The sequence below is a fragment of the Micromys minutus genome, assembly GCF_963924665.1.
Source record: "Micromys minutus genome assembly, chromosome: 16".
Taxonomy (NCBI): Eukaryota; Metazoa; Chordata; class Mammalia; order Rodentia; family Muridae; genus Micromys; species Micromys minutus.
Window position 1 is genome coordinate 46,959,819 of NC_137985.1, and position 23,346 is coordinate 46,983,164.

The 23,346-nt window shown below is 42.3% G+C and overlaps 1 protein-coding gene across 1 annotated transcript; it reads right to left on the bottom strand.

Annotated features, from left to right (window-relative positions):
• Positions 1-1,322: 1,322 nt before the first annotated feature.
• Positions 1,323-22,558, bottom strand: TSPAN3 (tetraspanin 3). Its single transcript, XM_080929974.1, has 7 exons — positions 22,323-22,558; positions 10,570-10,761; positions 10,324-10,398; positions 9,744-9,845; positions 8,865-9,017; positions 8,582-8,665; positions 1,323-2,165 (listed from the first exon to the last, which is right to left on the bottom strand). The coding sequence occupies exons 1-7, from the start codon at positions 22,383-22,385 to the stop codon at positions 2,073-2,075; spliced, it is 762 nt and encodes a 253-aa protein (XP_080786100.1). The 5' UTR covers positions 22,386-22,558; the 3' UTR covers positions 1,323-2,072.
• Between the last annotated feature and the right edge of the window lie 788 nt (positions 22,559-23,346).

Sequence of the window (23,346 nt, forward strand, 5' to 3'; positions counted from 1 at the left end):
CACTGGACACCATCAAAGCAGTTTCCTACTCTAGAGTTGGTTCACGCAGAAAAGGGGAAACTCACATACTGCAGGGTTCAGTCCCAGCCTGTGGCAGGAGAGCCACAGGATGGCTGCGGGGAGGAAGGAGGCATCAGTGAAGTCACAAGCATCCCTGCCCACTCCGAACAGCCGGAGGGTGGGAACGCAGTTCAGGAACCGATCACCCTTCCCAGCAGCTCTGAAGCTGGGGCAGCCTGTACTGCTTCCATAGGAAGAGGTGCAACACCTCTTCTTCGCACATCTCCACTTCAGAAACACTTAAAACACTCACAGGCAACTCAACATTAAAAGACCCTACACTGAACATGAACTCAGTCCTAGATACATCTCCTATTTGTCCTCTAATTCTGTGACTAGCTGGTTCCCCAGTTGACTAAGCCAGAAATCTGAGATTTGTCTTTACAGTCCTCTCTTCTGTGTCCTACATCGAGTCAGAGTAAACTCTGCCATTTCCTTCTGGTCCCTAACAGTCCTCTACTGTATGATGCTAAATGGAAGTCTCATCTTGCTTCCTCCAACCCATCCTCTGAATCACTACAGGGACCAACCAGGGCAGGCCTGATGCTATCAGCAGTCTGTTCAGGATTAACCTGCACAAGTCCTGTATAACCTGCACAAGTCCTGTATAACCATGTCTTAAGCAACACAACCCCCCCACCCCACCCCGCCACCAGTCCTCTGCAGAGCCTTCCAGCTTCTAGGCTTGGGCATTTCCTCCAAGAGCCCTTAAGTGATGTCACTAAGCCCTCTAGACAATTCCATGCCCCCGATCTCTCTGGGCACCTCCTTTGGGCTGTTCTTTCTTTCTTTTTTTTTTTTAAATATTAATTTTATCTGAGTACACTGTAGCTGTCTTCAGACACACTGAAAGAGGGCATCTGAATCCCATTACAGATGATTGTGGGTCACCATGTGGTTGCTGGGAATTGAACTCAGGACCTATGGATAAGCAAGCAGCTCTCTTGGGCTCTGTTCTTTTGTACAACCACAACTGCACTGAGAAATTACCTGTATCTTGTATATCTTTCCCATGTTAGGATTTCAAAGTCCTTGGGTCAAGGGCTGCTCCATCACTGTCTATCCCCTGGGCCTTTGTACTCTGCAGATGTTCTAAAATACTCTAAAAAGCACCTGTGGTTTGCCTTTGGAATCTGGCAGCATACAGTGGAAGCCCATGCAAATCACGATGAGCTGCAGTCGACAGCAGCGACGGAACATTATCCTGCTGTATACTGCTGCTGTGGAACTGAAGCATCCCCAAATAATTAAAAACTGCATGGTGAGGGCTGATACAGAGTTTATTGAATTAAATTTTTCTATTTACAATTGAGATCACATCTACATACTATTTTGCTAGTCTCCATGGGTACATTATCTCTAACGAGTGTAAGACTTGTGATGAATGAGTTCAATCACACAGAAACGCACACACTCACACTAACTGCTTTAAAGCAGTGCATACATTATAGTCTTCCTATAAAGCCAGCTTTGATTAAAAACCACTAGTTTCAAAGATCAGTCTCTGGTTTTGAAGATGAACAAAGACACACACTGTTTGACTCTAAGTCTGTGCTAGCCATTCTGTACAACTGCTATGTGACTGCACCACAGTACATAGTCTTTAAAGGACACTGCTGAGCGGCACAGACAGGTCCCTCTTACCCCCAAACCTCTGGCCAAGAGTTCTCATTATGAAGACGAAAAGGGCCCAGTGATACAACACAGTTAGTTCCATTACTCCTCAGAGGTGACAGAAGCAGGCCACACCCTCCTTTAGCTCTACCACACTACAAAACTTGTAAATGGTTCTGAGATTAAGGGCATGGAGAATCATCTAGAACAAGGGTAAGGAAGCCATAGATGGGCAGGTAAGAAGGTGGGTACATGAAACGCCAACCTGCTGCTGTCCAACACCAGTGTACGTGTGCTTTGACTAGATGAACTCAGGAGCCAACTGCTGCAGGCCTGCTCAATTCACCTTCCAAATCAGAACAAGGATACTACGGATTAGCTCAGGCTTGTGCTGTCTGCTATGCGTAGGTTCCGCCGGTGATGAGGAGCTCATAGGCAGGATCTCTACTCCGTCTGCACAGCACGATGCATGCACACAGCATGCCCAGCAGCTGTAGAAGAAAAACAGTGTGAACCAAGGCTGATGCCCCCGCAAATGTGTACTTCTTTCTTGGCAATGACATTATTTTAAGTTTTAATGACCCCAAATTGTCAAAAAACAGTAACAATGAAAAAGGAACTTTCTTATGAACACACAAGATTTTACAGAAGTAGTAAACACTAAGCGTCAGCACCCTCCTTTATATCCAGCAACTCTGAGGCAAGGCTATCCTCCAGAGAATCCCCACTAACAGTACACAGTGGTGCTCCCCAAAGCAGTCTATGTGAAGGAACGGCCTGCATCTGAACTGTGGCACTCAGCACTTGAGCCAGTGCCGCTGAGTTGCATTTTCAACTTTTCCTTCAGTTAAACATGTGGCATCTAGATTTGGGGGAGAAAGGTTTCATTAACTCACAAAAACTCACAATAGTGGAAAGACAGCCTTAGTGTCTTTTGAAGGCTTCTGTTTACTATCTACTTACTACCTTTGATTCTGCGGCATTATTGACATATTTCTTGTCAAGGTCCACTGCTCCTTCATAATTGTCTTTTTTAGTCCTTCTGGAGTAGCATATTAGGATAGAGACATGTCACATTGCTAAGCAAAAGGATTCAACTAGAGTATTAAAGAAAGTGATTCCAAAATTCTTGACCCAAATCTAGGTAATTAATCAGGAAGTTAAGCATCACCAACAAAATACAAGAGATGAAACACAGAATCTCAGGAGTAGAAGAAGATATGTAGAAACTAATACACCAGTTGAAGAAAATGTTAAAGTCAAAAAAAAAAAAATCTGATATAAAACATGCAAGAAATCTGGGACACTGTGAAAAGACCAAACCTAAGAATAAAAGGAAAAGAAGAAAGGAGGAGGAGGAGGAGAAAGAAGAGTGAAGGAGGAGGAGGAAGAGGAGATTATTTCTAACTCAAAGGGCCAGAAGATATTTTAAAGAAAATTTCCCGAACCTAAAGAAAGAGGTATCTAATACATGAAGTTTACAGTACACCAAACAGATTGGACCAGAAAAGAAGCCCTGCCACACACAGTATTATTAGAATATTAAAAGCTGCAAGGGAAAGAAAGCGGGTAAGTTAACATATAAAGGCAGACCTACTAGAATTATACCCAACTTCCCAATAAAGACTAAACTAGAAGGACATGGGCAGATGTCTTGCAGACTCCAAGAGACCACAGATGCCGACATAGACTATGCTATACCCACCAAAACTCCCACCACCGATGGAGAAAACAAGATATCCCACAATAAAACCAAATGTAAACAATATCTATCCACAAGTCCAGCCCTACAGGAGATACTAGAAGGAAAACTCTAACCCAAAGAGTTTGGCTACATCCAAGAAACCACAGGAAATATTTACAAACCAGCAAAACCAAAATAAGGGAAGCTTACACACATACAGACAATCAAAATGTTAGGAAGTAACCATCATCGGTCATTAATACCTCACAACATCAATAAACTCAATTCTGCAGTAAGAAGACACAGGCCAACAGACTGGCTATGAAGACAAGGTCCATCACTCTGCTGTATACAGGAAATACATCTCAACACCAAAGACAGATATTATGTCAGAGTAAAGAGCTGGAAAAAACATTTTCCAAGCCACAGACCCAACAAGTAAGCTGATGTAGTCATTCTAATATCTAACAAAATACTTTCAAAAAAAAAAAAAAAAAAAGACAAGGAAGAACACTCAAAAGAAAATTCCAAGAGGACCTCTCTCAGTTGTGAATATCTATGCTCCAAATGCCAAAGGCAGCCATGTTTGTAACCTCAGCTGAGGGCTACAGCCTGAAAACAAAACACATTTTGTCTAGCTGCTTTTTTATTTCACTTGTGCTGGCTTTAAAGCAATTTAACAGACATAACAAAACTCTACTGATTGGAAATGGATCCATTTAACAACATTAAGTCTACCATTAAGTATTACAGAACCACTTACGATACTATTATACTAACATTACACTGTCTCCTGAAAATTTCAATAGACTTGGAAATATTACAGGAATACTGTAGCTTTAGTATTACATCTTAAAATGAAAAATGTCCCCTTGTAAAATTCAAGTTATAGCAAGCAATCTACCTAGAGCAAGTAAAACACCAAATATAAACTTTGTTAAAAAAAAAGAAAGAAAAAAAAGAAAAAAAGAAAAAGAAAGGAAGGAATAATGGATGGATGGATAGATGAGAGGAAGAAAAAGAAAAATATAAAAACTGCAAATAGAATGTTCTATGATATTCTATGTAGGTGGAGTGTGAGAAAGTAGGCATTCTTGCACAAAATTAAGAACATGTTTTTGTAGCCAGGCATGGTGATGCATGCTTTAATCCCAGTACACTGGAGGCAGAGGCAAGTGGATCTCTGCGAGTTCAAAGCCAGCCTGTTCTACAGAGAAAGTTCCAGGACAGCCAGAGCTTCACAGAGAAACCCTGCCTTGAGAAATCTTTTGTACTGGAAGCACCCTTTACTGAGAAACAATTGCTAAGTGCCTATCAAAACCCACTCATGTATTTTTACCTCTTCAGTCTTACAGCACACACTTTGCTATAAATAGACAATGGTGTGCAGAACAGAGAATGTCCAAACTGTTGTGGGAGGAGAGTTATAAAAGGGAAGACAGGAAGAAATGCTGTGGTACTGAAACCTCCTGTCTCTTGTTTTAATAATACTGGAGCTGGAGAGATGGCTGAGTGGTTAAGAGTACTTACTGCTCTTGCAGAGGACCTGAGTTTAGCTCACAGCACCCCATATAGTGGCTCACAACCATCTGTCATCTGAGTGTGAGAGGATCCAAGAAGCACATACATGAATGCATACAAAACAATCACATACTAAAGTAAATAAATCTTTTTTGTTTTGTCTGCATATATGCCTGGTACTCATAGAGGTCAGAAGAGGGTGTGGGATCTCCTGGGATTGGATCCCGGGTGGTTGTGAGCCACAAGATGGGTCCTGGGAACTGAACTGGGGTCCAGTGCCAGAATAGCAAGTGCTCTTAACCAGTCCCTGGAATCCTAACTGTGGTGATGGATACAAATACCTACCCAGGTCATACAAGTGTACAGAACTGACTAAACATATAAATGAGAAACCCGGGTGAGATTAGTAAAGAGATACCCTGGTCATGTTACAGTACAGCCCTGCATGCTATTATCCCTGAAGGTGGGTATAGCAGTCAAAGGATTTCACTGAATTACTTCAAAGTGTCATCTATAATTACCACAAAACAAAAAGCAACGGCCAAAGCTACATCCCATAAGCTTCTAAATGTTCCAAAAAATTGAGTATTTGTCCATTACAAACTACTTCTCGGATTCATGGACACTGAGGGGAGTGAGTTGTCTCTACAACAAAAGGGCTAGAGATGACGTCACACTTAAAGCATTTACCATGGAAGGAACGAATTAAGCTCAGCTACCTCCTCGTCCTACAGAAACACCAGAGGGCCATGTGTGAGCCTGGTGACCATGGAGGCCGGAAGAAGGCGTAAGATTCTCTGAAACTGAAGTTACAGACAGTTATGTGCTGACAGGCGGGTGCTGAGAATCGCACCTGGGTCCACTATAGAGCAGCCAGTGCTCTTAACCACTGGCCCATTTCTCCATCATTGTCCCCATTCCCCTAATCCCCAACCTCAGGTCCTCACTTTACAACGAAGCCATTTCCCTAGCCTAGCCTCTGCCAAAGTCTGCTCCTGATCAAGGATGCTCACTGGAAGACTCCAAAGAAGACTGATAGTCTTCCCCCTTTTGCCTGCTCAGCACAATCCGTCAAGGCCTTAACAAAAAAAGCCTTGATTTGTACTATTATTAGAACTTTAGATATGAAATTCCTAGTTGATCATTTGTCTATTTACAAAGAAAAATAACATGCTGATTTATAAGCTGACAAGGGATACAAACAAAAAAAATTCTAAATTTCTCTTGCTTATATTAAAAATCCTTTTATAATTAGCTAGGGTTTTTCTTTTTCACTATTCTCTTTCCTTTTGGTCCCACACAAGCCTGGATCATTTAACTAGGCTAGAGCAAATGGTTAGTAATGCTTTCTTAAAGAGACACAGTAAATATTTTAGGCTTTGAGCCAAGAAAACTGGTCTCTGTAGGAATATAGTCACCTGTGCCATTTTCTCTCTCTGCTCTACCCAGCCAGTGTCAACCTGTCAGTGTTCAAAGAAAGAAGTAAATCTCATCTGAAACTCCATCCTAATGGGACCCACTGCCTGTGTGATGGTCCCATTAGCCTGCCCTTCTAATGTTTGTGGAGAACAAAGGACAGTGGATTGTGAATCTGTTCTTTTCTGTGTCATGTTAAAGTATAAAAAGCCACTCAGTCACTTCTGTCACTATTACCGTCTTCCACACTCAGAACACTACCCACATCTTGAACATCCAAGCCTTGGAACATTTACAGGCACCGGTCAGTGTCCACACAGCTGTGTATCTCCTGAGCAGCAACCACTACACAACTGTAAAGCTTTTTGCTGCAGTCTAGTATGTACAGCTTTGTCATCGAAGTTACTAAGAATGCACAGGCCAGAACTCCTCTTGGGAAGACGGCTCTATTTCATTGTTTTTGGCTAAATGAATGTGTCTGCATACACAATCAAAATGTGGAATGCATTCCTGCTCGATTACTACTATGCTGAGCCACAAAGTAAACGTTTAGGATGGCACAGACCACAGCAAATACAGAGCTAGGCTTTTTAATGAATCATTTCATTGCTGCTTGAATACCAGCAAAACAAACAATTGACCTTTGCCATTTAGAGGCTCTTTCCAGTAGATATAGTAGCTTCTGCTCAAATATGCAAAGAGCAGGAAAGCCTAACAACTTACATTTAAAGTAGCAATTATGCTGGTTTAATGTAACAACTAAAAGGTGTCTTAAAATACAGTTGCGGATAGAAGCTTACTTCAAGAACTAAAAGCCTTGAAATATACTCAGAAGCTGGGCTTGGTGGCGCATACCTTTTATCCCAGCACTTGAGAAGCAGAGGCAGGTGGATCTCTGTGAGTTTGACACCAGCATGATCTACAAAGTGAGTTCCAGGACAGCCAGGGCTGTTACACAGAGAAACCCTGTCTTATAAAGCAAAACATAAACAAAACCACACACACACACACACACACACACACACACACACACACACACACACACAGTCAAAAACCCCTCAGACTAGATTTGACAGAAAAGCTTTAGAAAGAGCTGGCTATTCTCAATTAGACTCCCAATGTTAACCCAACATAATTTGTAAGATATACTGTATACACCCGACGACGCAGGAATGTGGACAGTTAAGCTGCATGCAAGGTGTCTGTCCTTCCAACTTTTCAGTTTTCTGATGGGACTAAGAAATGAGGGTGTATGACTGAGGGAAGGCAAATAAGTAAACAATGAAGCACCAGATGCGTTTACCAACTTTAACACAGACACTGTTTTCTCTGGCAGAGTAAACAGATGCCAACAATGGACAGCACAACCTGGTGTGTGGCTGTGCTGTCCCACTGCCATATATATATATAATATTGATATATAATGATATATATTACCATATATATGGCAAAATAGAAATTTTTTAAAATTACAAGTAAGGATTTGAAATGCATAGTTCAGTGGGAATGCACTTTTCTGGCAAACATTGGACTCTAGGTTTGATTTCCAGTATAGCAAAAATAAGTTTAACAAGTAAAAACAAAACTCAAGAACAGAAAAACAAAAAGCAGAAAGTGAAACCATATACAAAACTCTGTAGTGAAAGCTTCCCATTTCAAACTCAAATGTACCAGTATTTACAGGTCTGTGGAGTTCTGTCAAAATTCTTCCAGGAATACCCCACTATGCCGGTCTGTATGTGCTCGGCCCAGGGAGTGGCACTATTAGGAGGTGTGGCCTTGTTGGAGTCCATGTGTCACTGTGGGTGTGGGCTTAGGACCCTCATCCTAGCTGCAGAAGTCAAGTCTTCTGCAAGTGCCTTTGGAAAAAGAGGTGGAGCTCTCAGCTCCTCTAGCCCATGTCTGCATGGACTCTGCCACGCTCCCACCTTGATAATAGATGGAACCTCTGACCTTTAAGCTAGCCCCAATTAAATGCTGTCCATATAAGAGTTCATTGGTTATGATGTCTGTTCACAGCAGTAAAACCCTAACTAAGACACCTACAATGTACATTTTTTTTCTTTTTTGAATGGTGCCCCCATTAATCAATTCAGGAAAATAAGGCAAAGGGCCCCCCTCACACAATCCCTCCCCAGAAAGATCACTAGTTTCTTTAAAGCATTCTGGGGTTTTGCAAACTGCTGGCTGGTGCATGAAGATTCACTCTGCTTAGGAGCTAAAGCTCTTACACTACACAGGGGACAAACAACCCCCCACAACAGCTCCTTGACTGTCCCTACTCACCTGAATAGCTGCAAAGGCCAAAGCTGCCCAGATGACATGCATCAGGATTTCTTGTAGCTTCTTCACAACAAGAGCCTCACAGCCCTGGAACACACAGCCATTAGACTTGTTTTTAAAGAGAAAGCTGCTACACAGATTACTACTCATTGGCAACGATGGAAATGAGAACTAACGATCCAAGCAATTTACAGACATACAATTAAAACAAAAGACAACATATTTAAGAGACTGAAAAATTCAGGCAGTGAAAAAATTCAGAGAGTAAAAAGCAGATCAAACTCACCTCAGCGTAGAGGTCGGAGGGGTTGGCCAGGCTGCCATTACAGCTTTTGGCAGTCTCTCTGCAGCAGCTAAGAGGGACACTCTGGTTTTTTGTTTCTTTGAACCAATCTGTATTTTCCCAGTCTGAATAGTTATGAATTCCACAACAGTGCAACTGGATAAGAGAGAGAGAGAGTCCTTAGGTAATGCAGGTGGCTGGTGAGCTCCGTGCAGTACAGAACTTTAACATGCTACCACAGGTCAGTGATACACAGCAGAGCTTTCTACAGTGAACAACACACATCTGTACCGTCCAGCATGGAGCCGCTAGCCGCACTGGGATGAACACTTAAAACCTGGTGTGACTGAAGAACTGAATTTTCAAATTCAATTTAAATATCATTATAAGTTCTAGGATCTATACTTGGAAAGTACTTTACCTGAAAGAGGTAGTTTCTTAATAAGGAAATCTTGAAATTTTTGTTGATGGGGGGGCTGACTTATTATTGTATATGTGTGTGGATATGGGTGTGCAAATGCAGGTAACTGTGGAAGCCTGGGTTCGTGCCCTAGACCTAGAGTTACAGGTGGTTGGAAACTTTCCAACGTGGGTACAGGGAACCAAACTTAGGTCCTCTGCAAAATACATGATCCTAACACTGAGCTGTCTCAGCCCCCGTACACTCATACTTCATGTTTAATATTCAGCTGAGTTAAATATCATTTCCAATGGCAAAATGTTTAACAAATTTTGTTTGACATGGGTGTTGACTTTAAGTAAAAGCAAAAAAAAAATTGAAATAAGACTGGTGAAAAACAGTAAATGTGGAAGCAGGGTTGTGGACATCCTCTTACAGCTCTGGAGTTCATCTTAGCTGTGAACACCATCAGGGAAGCTTACCTGTCTCTGCACATAGTCGATAGCACGGCTGGCAGCATCAGAGTTGGTCCCGTTGTAGGTCTTATACACTTTCTGAATGCTGCGATCAACCTCATTCTCCACCTGAATCAAAAGGATTCCATCCCTCAAAACACTGCTCAACCAACATCAGGCAAGGTATGTTTGCAAGATGCCCTGTAGTTAGTCTGTGCACTTACAGTAAGAAAAGGGCCTCCTGTTCCACTTAGATTCAAGTCAGCAGCAAACAGTTCAGGTCTGTTACATCACACAGGCTAACAGCCTTCAAAGACTATGCAAAGGAAGCTAACATAACACGTCACTCCAAAGGGACAAGCATCTATGCACTGGGCAGATGTCCCACATGTATCTATCAAATGTCTAAAAAAAATAGATCTGTCCTCAGCTGTACTGAGAAAAGCTTTATAAGTAAATGCTAATTAATCTGAGGTAAATTAAAGCAGCATCCTCACTGAAATAAGACAATGAAAACACTGACTTGGTCAAATGAGCCCGTTTTTCTCTACCTGGAAAACTTAAGCCAGCTTTCAAAGCACTGGGCGAGGCACAGTGGACAACCTACCTTTGCTCTGTACACATATCCCAAAACCACAACCACCACTTCTGTGACGAAAACCAAGAGCAGGATGAAGACAAACTGTAAAGGAACATCAGAAATTAAGAAAAATTTACAAAAGTTTTAAATGCTCTCTACATTTAAAAAGTTAAAGGGAGAACCTCTAGAAGTTTAAGGCATGTGTTAGTAACTCTGGTATAGGTTATAAGAGCCTCCATGGTCTGACGCGTGGAGAGTGAAGTGTGAACTCACTGTGGCGAGTCCACAGCGGCTCTCGCGGATGGTAGCGCAGCAGCCGATCAGGCCAATGATGAAAAGCAAGGCTCCTACAGCTATGATCACCACGGCAGGGAAGAGTGTGTACACGTCCTCAAAGAAGTGGTCATAGTCGTCATAAGTGATGAAGACATAGGCTCCCACATAGCAGAGGATGCCAGCCGCCCCCTGTAAGGGCAGGTAAACAGAGTTTCACCACCACAGTTCCTACTCTTGCTCATATTATACACACATTCTACCAACCGAGCTTGTCTTCAACCCAGGAGCTTGTGAATCCTCATCACTCTTAAATCAGTAAACCTAGAACATTCCTGATTCATTATTAAAACTTCCTGGGACACTGGGGGAGTCGTGGTGCTGGAAAACTTAAAAGGAAGATGGGTACAGTAAGCCTTATTCCAGCTCCAGGCCCCTTCCACACATTCTCCACCACTTTTGGTTGTGTTAGCATTAGGCCCCAGCTCTGTGCTCACAGATATCTGCATGCATACAGACAGAGACAGACAGGCAGGCAGGCAGGCAGACACTAGTTCCAGGCTACAATAAACTGTTTGTTCTTAGGAGCAGAACTCGCAGCATTTTAACACAATTGTGATTACTTTATCTTTGAAAACTTAAACGTATAAATGTTTATACTAGCACACAGCTCCCGTGGGAACATTAATGACTGTTCAATCCTCTAAACCTGAAAACTCAGTCCGGAGCTGGGAGGTTCAGTGCCTGGACACAGTACAATCACATCTGGAGACAGTGACTCTGGTAACCTGATTTACACACACACAAGCACACACACACACACTCACTTGGTTTGTTTTTTTGAGACAAGAGTTTCTCTGTGTAGTCCTGGCTGTCCTGAAACTTGTTCTGTAGATCAGGCTGGCCTCAAACTGAGATCCACCTCCCTCTGCCTCCCAGGTACCAGGACTAAAGGTGCGTACCACCATGCCCAGCTCACACATGATTTTTTTTTTTTAATGTGAAGAAACTTCAGGCAGTACTCTAGGTATTGTCTACCCACCACCCTTATTTGTGCAAACTATTCTTCATAATTGAATACAGTAATGAAGAATAATAAATAAAAGTGAGAATAAAGAAGTTTTGTTTTTTTACATCATCTCTCCTCCACTTGGTTTTCTTCTCTTCCCTGGCTACTGACACCCTCTCATCACGGGGTCTTCAGCCCCAGGATGCTGCTGTCACACCTCATTCCTGTCTGAAAATCCCAGCTGGCGAGCACGCATACACCTCCTCAGTTTAAGAAGCAACTGTCTTAATCCACTCAGCCCTAATCTTAATCCCTGACTCTTCCTTTGCCCCAAATATGCTCTTTATGATAGTTACTGTTACAAATATAAACAGGGCAAGGCCTAACTTGCATAAAATGAGAATTATAAAAAGTTTAATGATCTAAGCTGTTCTGTCTGAAGACTTCACCTTCATATTCTTCAAACATGAAGCTGACATACACATCCCTCACGTCTTCATACCTCTGCTGCTGTCTCACTAATTCTGAGGTAACTGAAGCATCACCACTTCCTCATGAAAGCTATTTTTTCTGCATCTTAACTGGCTATTGGTGGGGATTTTTTTTTTTTTTTTTTTTTTTTTTTTTTTAAGATTTATTTATTCTATGTATCTGAGTGCTCTATCTGCATGACACCTACATGCCTGAAGAGGGCATCAGATCCCAGTACAGATGGTGTGTGAGCCACCATGTGGTTGCTGGGAATTGAACTCAGGACCTCTGGAAAAGCAGTCAGTGCTCTAACCCCTGAGCCATCTCTCCAGCCCCACTATGGAAGGCCATTCGTAACCATTCACCCTTTGTCCATTCACATATTGAGCAAACACAAACAGCAGGATACTTTCCACAATTTAACGTGTGATTAGTTTTTAAACCATGGAGTTAGGGGCGGGTGTTCCGAGACAAGGTTTCTCTGTGTAGCCTTGGCTGCCCTGGAACTCCCTTTGTAGACTAGGCTGACCTAAAACTCATACTTCATTTCTTATCTACCTCCTGGGCACAAACTGTGCCTGTTTCTGTTCCAGCCATGCATTCTAACACTGCCTGGGGTAAGTGGGCGTCAGCAGAGTAGCTCCACCTCTGAAGGAGGCTGTGGCTGACTTGTGCGTATTTTCTCACCAGTCCAGCAATGCTCACAGTTGTCAGTCCACTATTCAAATACAATTTGGAAACTAATTCAGTTTACTTAATTCTGATGGCTACCACTTCTTGGACAGACTAAGTTGTAATTACTAGTTTGCCATTAAAACAAAGGCTGCACTAAGAGCTACCAGGTTTGTTGGATTCACCTACAGGTTTGCTTTTGGGGTATGTCACTATAAGAGGTGAGCAAAAAGATGGGCCCTAACAGTCTGGAAGTGTAATTTGTAACACTGAATGTTCTTTTTTAAACATTTTCTTAACTACATTTAAGTTATATAGTCACAAACATACATATATGATGCATTTTACTAAAGCAAGTAATTCAGTCTTCAAATTTAATTAAATCTTAAACGTAAATTAATGAAATTGTGCCTATTGCTTTCATTAAGCAAACTTTACACAAGAGCTGATCCTTTAGAGTTATTTTGTAAAAGGCTTGTAGGGAAGGGTGCAGATATGGTAGCACATGCTTTTAAGCCCAGAATCCAGGAGGCTGAGGCAGGTAGATTTCTATGCGCTGAAGGCCTGCCTGGTTTACACAGTACTTCAAGGTATGGGAGGGCTATAGTGACACCTGTCTTAAAAGAGAGGGTAGGGGGCTGAGTGAAAATTGTGGCAAATTTTTAAAAAATAAAACAAAAAAGTTTTTTTTTAATTAAAGCCAACTTGGGAGGTAGCAGTAACTTGAGAGAAGGCTACATACACTACTTTCTAAAAGACCCAAGGGATCCAACAGCCTTTCCTGGACTCTGCAGGCCCCTGGACTTGTACACCTATACATCCACCCCCCACCCCCACAAATAAAAAACAAATAATGTTCAAAATGAATTCATTACACAGATGTGTAGTGCGCTTCCAGAGGATTCCCAGTATCCACTCTGGTTAGCTCAAAACTGTCCATAACTCCTAGTCCTGTTCTGGCCAATCCAGTACCCGATTCTGGACTCCACAGGCAACTGCATCCACACACGCATACACCCACACAGTGTGCATAATTAAAAATCCCTTTAAATTAATTCAATGTTTTAAAAGTGTCTATTTAAGCAGAGTGTACTAACATATTGTGCACTGGGCCCAGCTAGTAAATGAAGCTTTAGCCCAGATAAATCTGAATAAAAAGCTGTAACAAGATGACACTCCAAAGTTAATATAAAGTACAGGGTACTGAGGAACCACCTGAATTTTAGAAATAAAATGATGACTTTTTATCCTGAAGAGGTTTCTGTGAAACTCACACTTAGTATGCCTGAGAATGGCCCAGTGACATGTCTCTTAGGCTCCTCTCTGACCAGAGTGATGCACGATCTAAAACTAAGTGTGAGAATAGAATGCAGCAGAACAAATCAAAACTAGATGTGAGAAAGCCAAGGGAGGCAAGGTATGAGGTCCCACTCATAAATACTGCTTACTGTCTGAAAAAGGACAGATGGCTCAGTCCATGCTACACACCACTCAGAGTATAATAGTGTCTGTTCTTCAACATCAGTAGGAGTAATGTTGTGCTGCACTCACTGCGGACTACCGTATAAGTGCTTGTCCACTTCAAACAGTGGCTGAATAACCTAAACGATTTTAAGTACCTGCCTTAATGACAACCAGAAGAGCTAAACAAACGAGGTAAATACTTTGCACGGTCAGTTGCAGAGAGGGACACAGAAGTTCCCACTGGTGATGGGAAGTCTGTGGTCACTTTGATTCTTAATGCAGATGTGACATTACTTAAAAAGCAACAACAAAAAAAAAAAAAAAAAGAGAGAGAGAGAAAAAAGAAAAGGTGAGCTTGGTTAAATCCTGTTTTGAGGAGCAACGATGAGATTGGATCAGGACTTTGCCAACAAAGCAGCTACAGAGGAGGAGAAGATGGAAGAGAGGATGGAGGAGGGAGGGAGGAGGGTGCAGCAGCAGGCAAAGCAATGTGGAGCTTAGAAGCTGCTGAGTAGTCACAGCTGAGAGAATCCAGGTCTATGAGGATCTGTGCCAGGGCAGTGCACTATAGATAACCACCTAACAAAGGAGTGAAGGGTATTGAGAGGAAGGCTGAGGTTCTGAGAACAAAAGTCACTCTTTCAATTCGCCTGTGTTTTAAATTAAGTCACAGAAGTTTAAAGCTTTAGGCAGGTGTTTTTCTGTTAACTCAACTGCTCCTCTATAAACTGAGCTACTATTCAGTTTCAAAAACAGGACACTATTTGTCTGTTTACTCTTTCTCTATATCTACACAAAGGTGAATGTGTTCAAGTAAGAAGTTTCATTCTTACATAACATTGCTGTCTGGATGTTTACAAACTAAGGTTGGTGGTTTTTGATTGTTTGGGGGAAGGTTAACTCCTCTATGGGGGATGGAGGAGAGATGGGGCAGTGAGATCCTAAAATCCACACAATTAAGTTCCTTCTTTTTCATCAAACACTCTGGAACCTGCCTCTGGAAACATTTCATAGAACATGTGAATGAAACCAAGGCAAAAAGAAGTCACTGTGGGTATAGTCTATCAAGAGACACAGGGATCATGTCTATAACTGGCAAAAATAGGGACCAACTCAAGTTCACCTCAAAGCCCAGAACCTAAAGATTCTGTGTCCCTGTATAAACAGAGTGTGACTTTTGCCTCAAGGAATCAATTGATAAAAAACAGGAATTTGGGAGGAAGAAACAGTCCAGTGAAAAAACTGTTTAGAAACTGCTATGTACTCTAAATACTATAAAAAGCAAAAATTCAGAGCAGGGGAGAATCAAACATTCAACATATATACACATTTTAACATCTGAGTTTGTGTAACCATATTAGATTTGTACACACCTCACTACTTTCCTGCAAGGAACTTATTGGCAATTCTGCACAATTAGTTTCCAGAAGAAATTTTCCCTTCCTGCCATTAAGACTGCAGAAAAAATCATCAATCTTTGTGTTTCAATCAGCCTTACTGCTCTGATAAAATGGCTGGTGTCACCAAGCACAACTTACTCATTTACTAAGTCTCAGCAGACATACTGCACTTACTCTCCCCCCATTGTTCCAAAAACAACCAGGAAAAGACAAGCCCAGAGACCTGCAACCCTCTGAGATAATGGCATTTTCTACTTGACAAGTTGGTCAGCGAGGAAGTAAAGGGAGGATAGTGGTAGAAATGTATCTTTCTGAAAAACAATCCACAGCACAAATCAATCTTATCATTTATATCTAGTAACACTTGTAGAATTCCTTAAGTACATAAGACGGAAACAAAGACGTGTACATTTGTCAAACCAACACTACAAAATGTTAACAGCAAAAGCAAACACCCAAACCCTAAGAGGTGAGCTGACATTGCAGCCTGGAAACACTGTGAGACCGTAACAGTAGATTTATGATGGGGGAAAACTGTACATTTTGTGCAAAAACATTTTAAAGAAAAAGTATACTATCTGAGTGATGCGGTTATGAGTATTTAGTTGCTTCTGATATATTTACGTTTTCATATACACACTTGCAAAATACCTTTAAAATTATGTCTGAAATATACTCTGTGTGTGTGGGGGGGGGTGTTCCAGATTAATTCCTAGATCTGTTTGCCCTTAAGCACATAAAATAGGTCTCTTTTCAATCCCACATTTTGGGTTAGAGGGATGGCTCAGTGTTTAAGAGCACTGACTGTTCTTCCAGAAGTCCTGAGTTCAATTCCCATGAACCACATGGTGGCTCACAACTATCTGTCACACACATCTTCTGGTGTGTCTGAAGACAGCAATAGTGTAATTCATATACATAAAATGTTTTCAGTCCCACATTTTAGGTGCCAGTCAATTGCTTCCATTTACTGCTATTTTTAGGTTTGGTCTTGATTCATCCTTTAGATATTTTCTGATGAATAACTTTCTTTTATCATGTTACTAAAAAGAAAACTTTGTCAAAGCCTACTTGGAGTGTCAATAAGCTACTTTAGCAGTCAGTCTCACAGACACCACTGCCATTATTCTTGAATATATTAACCCTTTAAGCTGTTACCTTGATGACATTACAAAGAACATTATCCTCAATTCTCCGAATTTTTACTTTCCATTTAGACTTTTTTTATTTATTGTTGATCCAGTTAATCCAATGTATGCCTACCACCAGTTGAAAGCCCCAAATCAAACTGGAGACAGACTAATCGTCACAGGCTAAGTACTGCAACAGTGTAGAAACTGGTTATTTTCAGACCCACAGGCTCCAAGGGTCAGCTGCAAATCATGGAGTTTTAACTTGTGATTTGAGACTCTTGGTTGCTGCACCTCACTCTTAACTGTATGAAGTCAAAAGTCAGCTATTACTTTGGGAGTCTGGAGTGCTTAAGCTTTATCATGTTAGAATCTAGCTAATCAGTAGCAGAAACAATATAAAATACATAATGTCAACTACTTCAAGTAAATGTCAAGTCTTCAAGTAAAAATTAATACACAAACATAAAAATGTTCTCATCTACTGACTGATAAATTGCTTAAAAGGATATGAGGAAGAGGAGGAGTAGGAAGAAAAGATTTTTTTCAAGCTAAATATTAACTTTTAATGAGAAACTGACAATTTATAGTTCTGAATATATTAATTATGTTTGATAACCGTTAAGATCACATCTCTAAAGGAGGACCCATCCATGAATATAAATTGGCGCCCAGAGATATGAACTTCAGTTAAGACTCCCTCTCTCCCCATTAGTGGAGCAGCAGAGACAGGGTCTTTGTGTTCTGAGGCAGGCGGAACAGCTATCCCACAAACTACTTTCTGACTACACACTTCTTATGCTGTACCCATTTGGTGCCAAGAAAGCCGTATGGAATTTTCTGGGGAAACAAACCAAAATAAACCAAAACAAAAACCCTACCTAGAATCAGATTCTATGGCATAAAATTCATTAAGATACTTCAAAGAACAATAAATATTCTAAAAGATAAAACTTTTTGTTATTATATTTTTATTTATTTGTACAGGGTTTCTCTGAGTAGCCCTGGCTACCAGATTGACTTTGAACTCAGCCGATCCACCTGTCTCTGCTTCCCAGTGTTGGATGAAAGGCACCAGTCCTAAATGTCCATATTTCCATTGTGCACTATGATTTGCTTCCTGACAAATTAAACTTCTTTCCCAAACAAACCAAAAACCCATTTTAATAAACAATCTGTTGGCTGAGATGTATTATAACTTTTTAGAACAGTCGCGCAGACAGGATGAGCACAGGACACAGAAAAGCACGTCAGGATCTTAACATATCCTACGTACATTACCTACACAGACTTAGGACATGTCAGAAAACACAATGGGGACATATCCAAGATGGTTTGTGACAAGACTGGAAAATATTTTTCTCTTGTAAATTTTTTATTTTAAAATTGTCTATTTTTATTTTATATACGGGTATTTTGTCTGCATGTACACACCACATGCAAGCCTGGTGCTCACAGAGGTTAGAAAAGGTCATTAGATTTCCTGGAACTAGTTATAAAGATGGTTTCAGGGCCATGAGGGTGCTAGGAATAGAACCTGGGTCCTTTACAAGAGCAACAACTCCTTTTAACCGAGCCATCTCTCCAGCCCCTTTCCCTATATGTTCTTAGCTAAGAGCACTGAAGTATAAGCGATACTCAGACATTTGAACATGCCAAGTATACCCTAGCTTTATGACCTAGCAACTTCTCCAGTACTCAATCCCCATACCTAACTTACAATCACCCCCAAACTGGCTTCTTCTATTCCACCCTGGACTGTACTTCCCTAGAGAAGCCTCTGCCAACCTCAAGCAGTCACCAAGTCACATCCACACCCTGGGTTAACTTGCTGGTATTTTACTGCCTGTCTTGCTCCACTTGAAAGTCCTATTAAAAACTTGAATGTAAGAACAGGTGTGCAAGTGTTCATATTTGCTTAAGAAAGCAATTCCCCTTAGTTATACACATCCACACAGAGAAATACATTATTTTTAAAACAGGAGACATTTTATATAGCTTCCAGCCTCTCTCTACAGAGGTTATTTCCTGTGAATAAATGATGCTAGCACATGTCTTGGACAGTCTGGCTGAACGTCTCCCTAAACCACAAGCTTTTGTGGTGTTACTATTTCTTCTTATTATAGACGAAACACAACAAACCAAACAGACACTCAAGATTAGCAAGTCTACAAGCACGGGCAAAGTCTTCTCTTACAGCCCCTGTAACACCTAACAAATATGTGCAAAGTAAATCCTGAATCCTACCTGACCGCTGTCCAAAGGCGTCTATTATACTGGTGTTACAACAGCCTTCAGATGTCGTCTTTTACCTCAACCCCATATAACCTTTAATACATGAATCAAGCACTAATGCTCTTATATTTAAAGCTACACTGCTCCATATAAATAGAAGATTCAGAACTGGAGAGATGGCTCAGAGATTAAGAGCACTGGCTGGTCTCCCAAGACTTGAGTTCAATACCCAGCACCAACAATGCAGCTCCTAATTGTCCTGAACTCCAGTTCCAAGGATCTGACACCCTTTTCTGGCTTCCATGGATCTCAGGCATAGAAATGATGCAGATTATACATGCAGGCAAAACATCATAGTTGACATTTTAAATGTTTAAAATGTTTTTATAAAGTGCTGAGTTGCCATTAAAAATGGAAAAATCCTTGTCCAAAACGGTTGATCAAGCTGTAACCACTAACATCCTAGGAATTTACTGGAGATTTGAGAAACCACCACCAAGTCTACCTGTATTCTATCCCCCGGACGCATGTGGTAGGAAACAACTCCTCTCCCCTACACACATGCATGTTGTGGAATGTACGTAGGTGCTACTGCATTCATGCTCATACAGAAGAAAAAAATGGTCTGTCTTTTAAGAGATACACTGTACAAACTACACTAAAATCTACATTAACAGTTTTCTTGGTCAGATTATTTAAAGCCCAAGTACTAGCAAGACTATGCTTCCATAGCACAGGCCACTGGACAGACTGCCGAAGGAACCAGAAAATCAAGATATAAGGCTTTGTGGAAGCAATTAAACCTTAGCACTCGCTGAGGATCAACCAGTACCAGTAGTGAGATTCCGAATGAGCAAGCTGCCCCAGGGAATCTAAACTGGATCAACTTGATGTGCTCTGTCTGTACAGAGGATCCTTATCCTTCCAGTTACACATTTCTAGGTTTATGAGGAGGGAGGGGCCACCTATAAGAACACACTCAATACAAACTCAAGAGTGTATTCCAATTTCTCAAGACGAGTCTGTTTAACAATTGAATGCACTTCCTCCTTAAACTCTTCATCCAGTGAGCTATATAGTTTAAGTATGGGTACAGTTTCTAAACATTAACGTGAAAGTACATTTAACACCACAGGCTCTAGCAATGGGACAACCTGGGTTTGAACACTGGCCCTGCCACTTCTTGAGGGTGTCTTAACTCCCTAAGCTCAGATGGATGCCATTGAAAGTGCCAAATTACACTGAACCTAAGTTATCACAATGACTAGCATGCAGGACGCACCCATTGGTTACTAGTACTGTTAGATTCCAACAGCTTGCCTACAAGCTAAGAATGTCAGGAGATAGGCTAAAATACTGCTGTCTCCCTTATACTGCGCTGTATTTCCCCCCATTTTCTGCTTAACTTCCTTCTCAACACTCACAAAAGTTTTACTGTTACTAACTCAGATAAAAGGCATACTGTATGAACAACACAATATTGGCCTCAGCAAAAACTAAGAAGTGCACAACATAACTTTCACGGAAGTGAATATATTTAAACATTTTCCACAGGTTCATAAACAATCTTTCAGAAGAATTAATATATATGTGTATATATAAATCATAATAATTTTTGATTATTTAAAATCATGGCTGTATTTCCGGCATTTTCTCAGATTAACACACATCGGGTTTGAGTGTGAAGAAAGTTTGCCTAAAAAAGTCTCCAAAACCCAATGGTTAATGCCATAAACCCACAAGGAACTACTATGGATACAAAAAACTACAGCAAGCCAGACATAATGGCAGTGGCAGAGGATCTCTGTGAGTTGAACACCAGCCTGGTCTATAAAGTGAGTTCTAGGGCAGCTAGAGCCACATGGTAAGACCCTGTCTCAAAATAAAGTTTCTGTTTCTTGAGGTCTCATTAGCTACAAAGCGTTTTTCATCTAGAGATCTCTGAAAACAATTTTTTTCCCCCTTTTAAGCAGGCATGTAATTTGAAGTATGAGGAACATCTGCCCTAACTGGGAAATGAAATTTCAGGAATCCCAATGCCACACAGGTGATTTCAAGTAGTTCAGTCTGGGGCCAGTCATGAGTCTCCCGCACAAATAACCACAAGTGCCTCATTATCCTTTTAAGCTACCAGCAGTCGGGACATGAAAGGTTCCATTCTTTGTTGGAGACAAGAGGAATGGGAAGACCTTCCAGAATAGATGTGCATACTTTCCGACTCAGGAGCTGAGTCCATATTTTCCGAGGCAGGCGTTGAGTGGGAAACCGGTGGGGGTGGGTGATAATACACACTAAAGTATGCTCAGTGGAAATGTTCAAAGAATATCCTGGGTACAAGGGACAGAGAAAAACTGCCCAGGGCAAATATTTCTAACAAAGCTGGGAAGAAGGAAACTTGATCCCAGCCTGAGGGTGAGAGTCCCAAATCACCAGTAGCAGTGAGCCCATAACTAATAATATATCAGAAAACACCCAACAGTAGTGTGTGGGTTATATGCAGTACACTATCAGACTTTTACTAAAAGAATCAAAATAAAGAGGTTGAACCCTGTTTTAATATTAAGCTGGTTTGTGTTAATTTTTTTTAAACAAAACAAAAAAAGATGTGATGGAGGACGCATTTAAATTTTTTTTTCCTAGTGCAAAGTCCGGAAGGATTCAAGACGGAGGAGAGAGCCAAAGAACAACAACAGGTTAGTACAAAGTCCCTGGTGAGGTAAGAGCCTGACTGGAGACAGGTCGGTTATTAACACTTTCTCTGGGGTCGTGTTCCCCGAATTCCTCCAAAAAGTAACCTTTTATAGGGGTGAATTCCTTGCTTTAAAAAAAAAAATCTCGTGGTAGCTGATACATTTAAAAGCCTTTATAACCGCAGGCTACCCATCCCCACGATAGCGAATTTCCCGATCAAAGAAACGCTCTGCTGTTTGAGGCTGAGTCCTTTCCGTTTTCTATACAAAGAGCTCTAAGCCGAAATTCCTGGCCCAGGACTCGACCGGCGTCCCCACGTAGCTGCTACATGACCAAGGACAGCCACTGGCTCAGCGAGGACTCAGACAAAGACAGCGGACCCGGCTCACTGGGGAGTGTCCCATTTCGGGCCTCGCGTCCCGGCAGACTCGGCCCTGAGAGCAGAGCGTCCCTCAGGCTCACGCCGCGGCGACCCACGGAACCCTGGCACCGTGCCAACCGGCCGGAGCCCCCGAGACCTCCGGTCTGCACCGCCCTGGTCTCCGTCGGGCTCCGCAAGGACCCCACCAAGGGCTCCAAGACCGCAGGGCCCGGGCGACCCTTCAGCTGGTTCCCGCGCCCGCCCGGTCCCCCACGCGCCGCACAGAGGCCTCCCCCGGCCGGGGCTGCCCGCCAGCTCACCCAGAAGATGAGGTTGAGGAAGACCAGCACGGTCTTGGAGGAGGTGATGCCGCATTGGCCCATGGTGCGGGCGGCCGGCGGAGGCCCGGCTGGGCGAGCGGAGCGGCGCTCACCGAGCGAGGAGGCAATGGCGCCGGCGGCTCCGCTGAGAACTGCTGGGCCTGAGCCGCGTTCCCGCAGACCCCCGCGCCGCCCCAGCAAGCACCTCGCAGCTGCGTGCAGCCCGCCGCAGGCCCCCTAGGCCGTTCCCAGGCAACTAAGTCCCGCGTCTGCGGCCGCTTCAGCCAATCGTCGCCGCGGAGAACGAGGTGGCCTCGCCTCTTAAAGGAGCCGACGCCTCGGCGCCTTTTCTTCTGGCCTCTGATCGTCCTTGAGTGTAGAATCCTCTTTTGGGAAAATTCTGGTGGGACAAACACGTTCCCCACCCCTTTTATTGCGTTACTTTTACTAGACCAAATGATTAGCAGATCACAGAACTCTGTTCTTTTAAGTACTCTTCTCTAGAAAGGCCCACATCACATGGTGGCGGGGGGGGGGGGGGGGGCTTCGTGATTGCGTGATACCTAAGCACCCCATCTAAGTTGGGAAGAAATGCGGCGGACTTCAGTATATGCTTATGAAGAATTTAGTATGCCAGAAACTGTGCTAGCTCTGATAAAGATCATCAGAAAGAAAAAAACGCTGGCGCATTTGCAAGGCAGAGAGGGTTGGGGAAGGTAGCCACCCTTTCGTCTCTATTCTGGGTAATACATTTTGGACTGAGATTTGCAATTACAGATACATCTTCGTACACGTTGACTTTTCGCGCTCTTTCCTTTAATCTTAGATGAATGGTAGCAATTAGCACCTCAAAAAAAACTGAACGGGGGGGGGGGAGACGCTTGTGTACCCACAAACATCCCACAGCACAGAGGTGAAGGTCAGAAGACAGCTTTGGGAGTCAGTTCTCTCTTTCCAGCGTGTGGGTCCCAGGTCATAGATCCGGTGGCAGTGGGGCTTCGGCTGCATGCGCGTATTAGTTTCT

Bases quoted from the DNA above. Each gene is read 5' to 3' on its own strand.
- TSPAN3 (XM_080929974.1), bottom strand. From the start codon at position 22,385: ATGGGCCAATGCGGCATCACCTCCTCCAAGACCGTGCTGGTCTTCCTC. The intron at 10,762-22,322 runs GTGAGCTGGCGG...CTGCCCTTACAG, and splicing joins TCCTCAACCTCATCTTCTGG to GGGGCGGCTGGCATCCTCTG. The intron at 8,666-8,864 runs GTGAGTTTGATC...TGTGTGTTCCAG, and splicing joins CCTCCGACCTCTACGCTGAG to GGCTGTGAGGCTCTTGTTGT.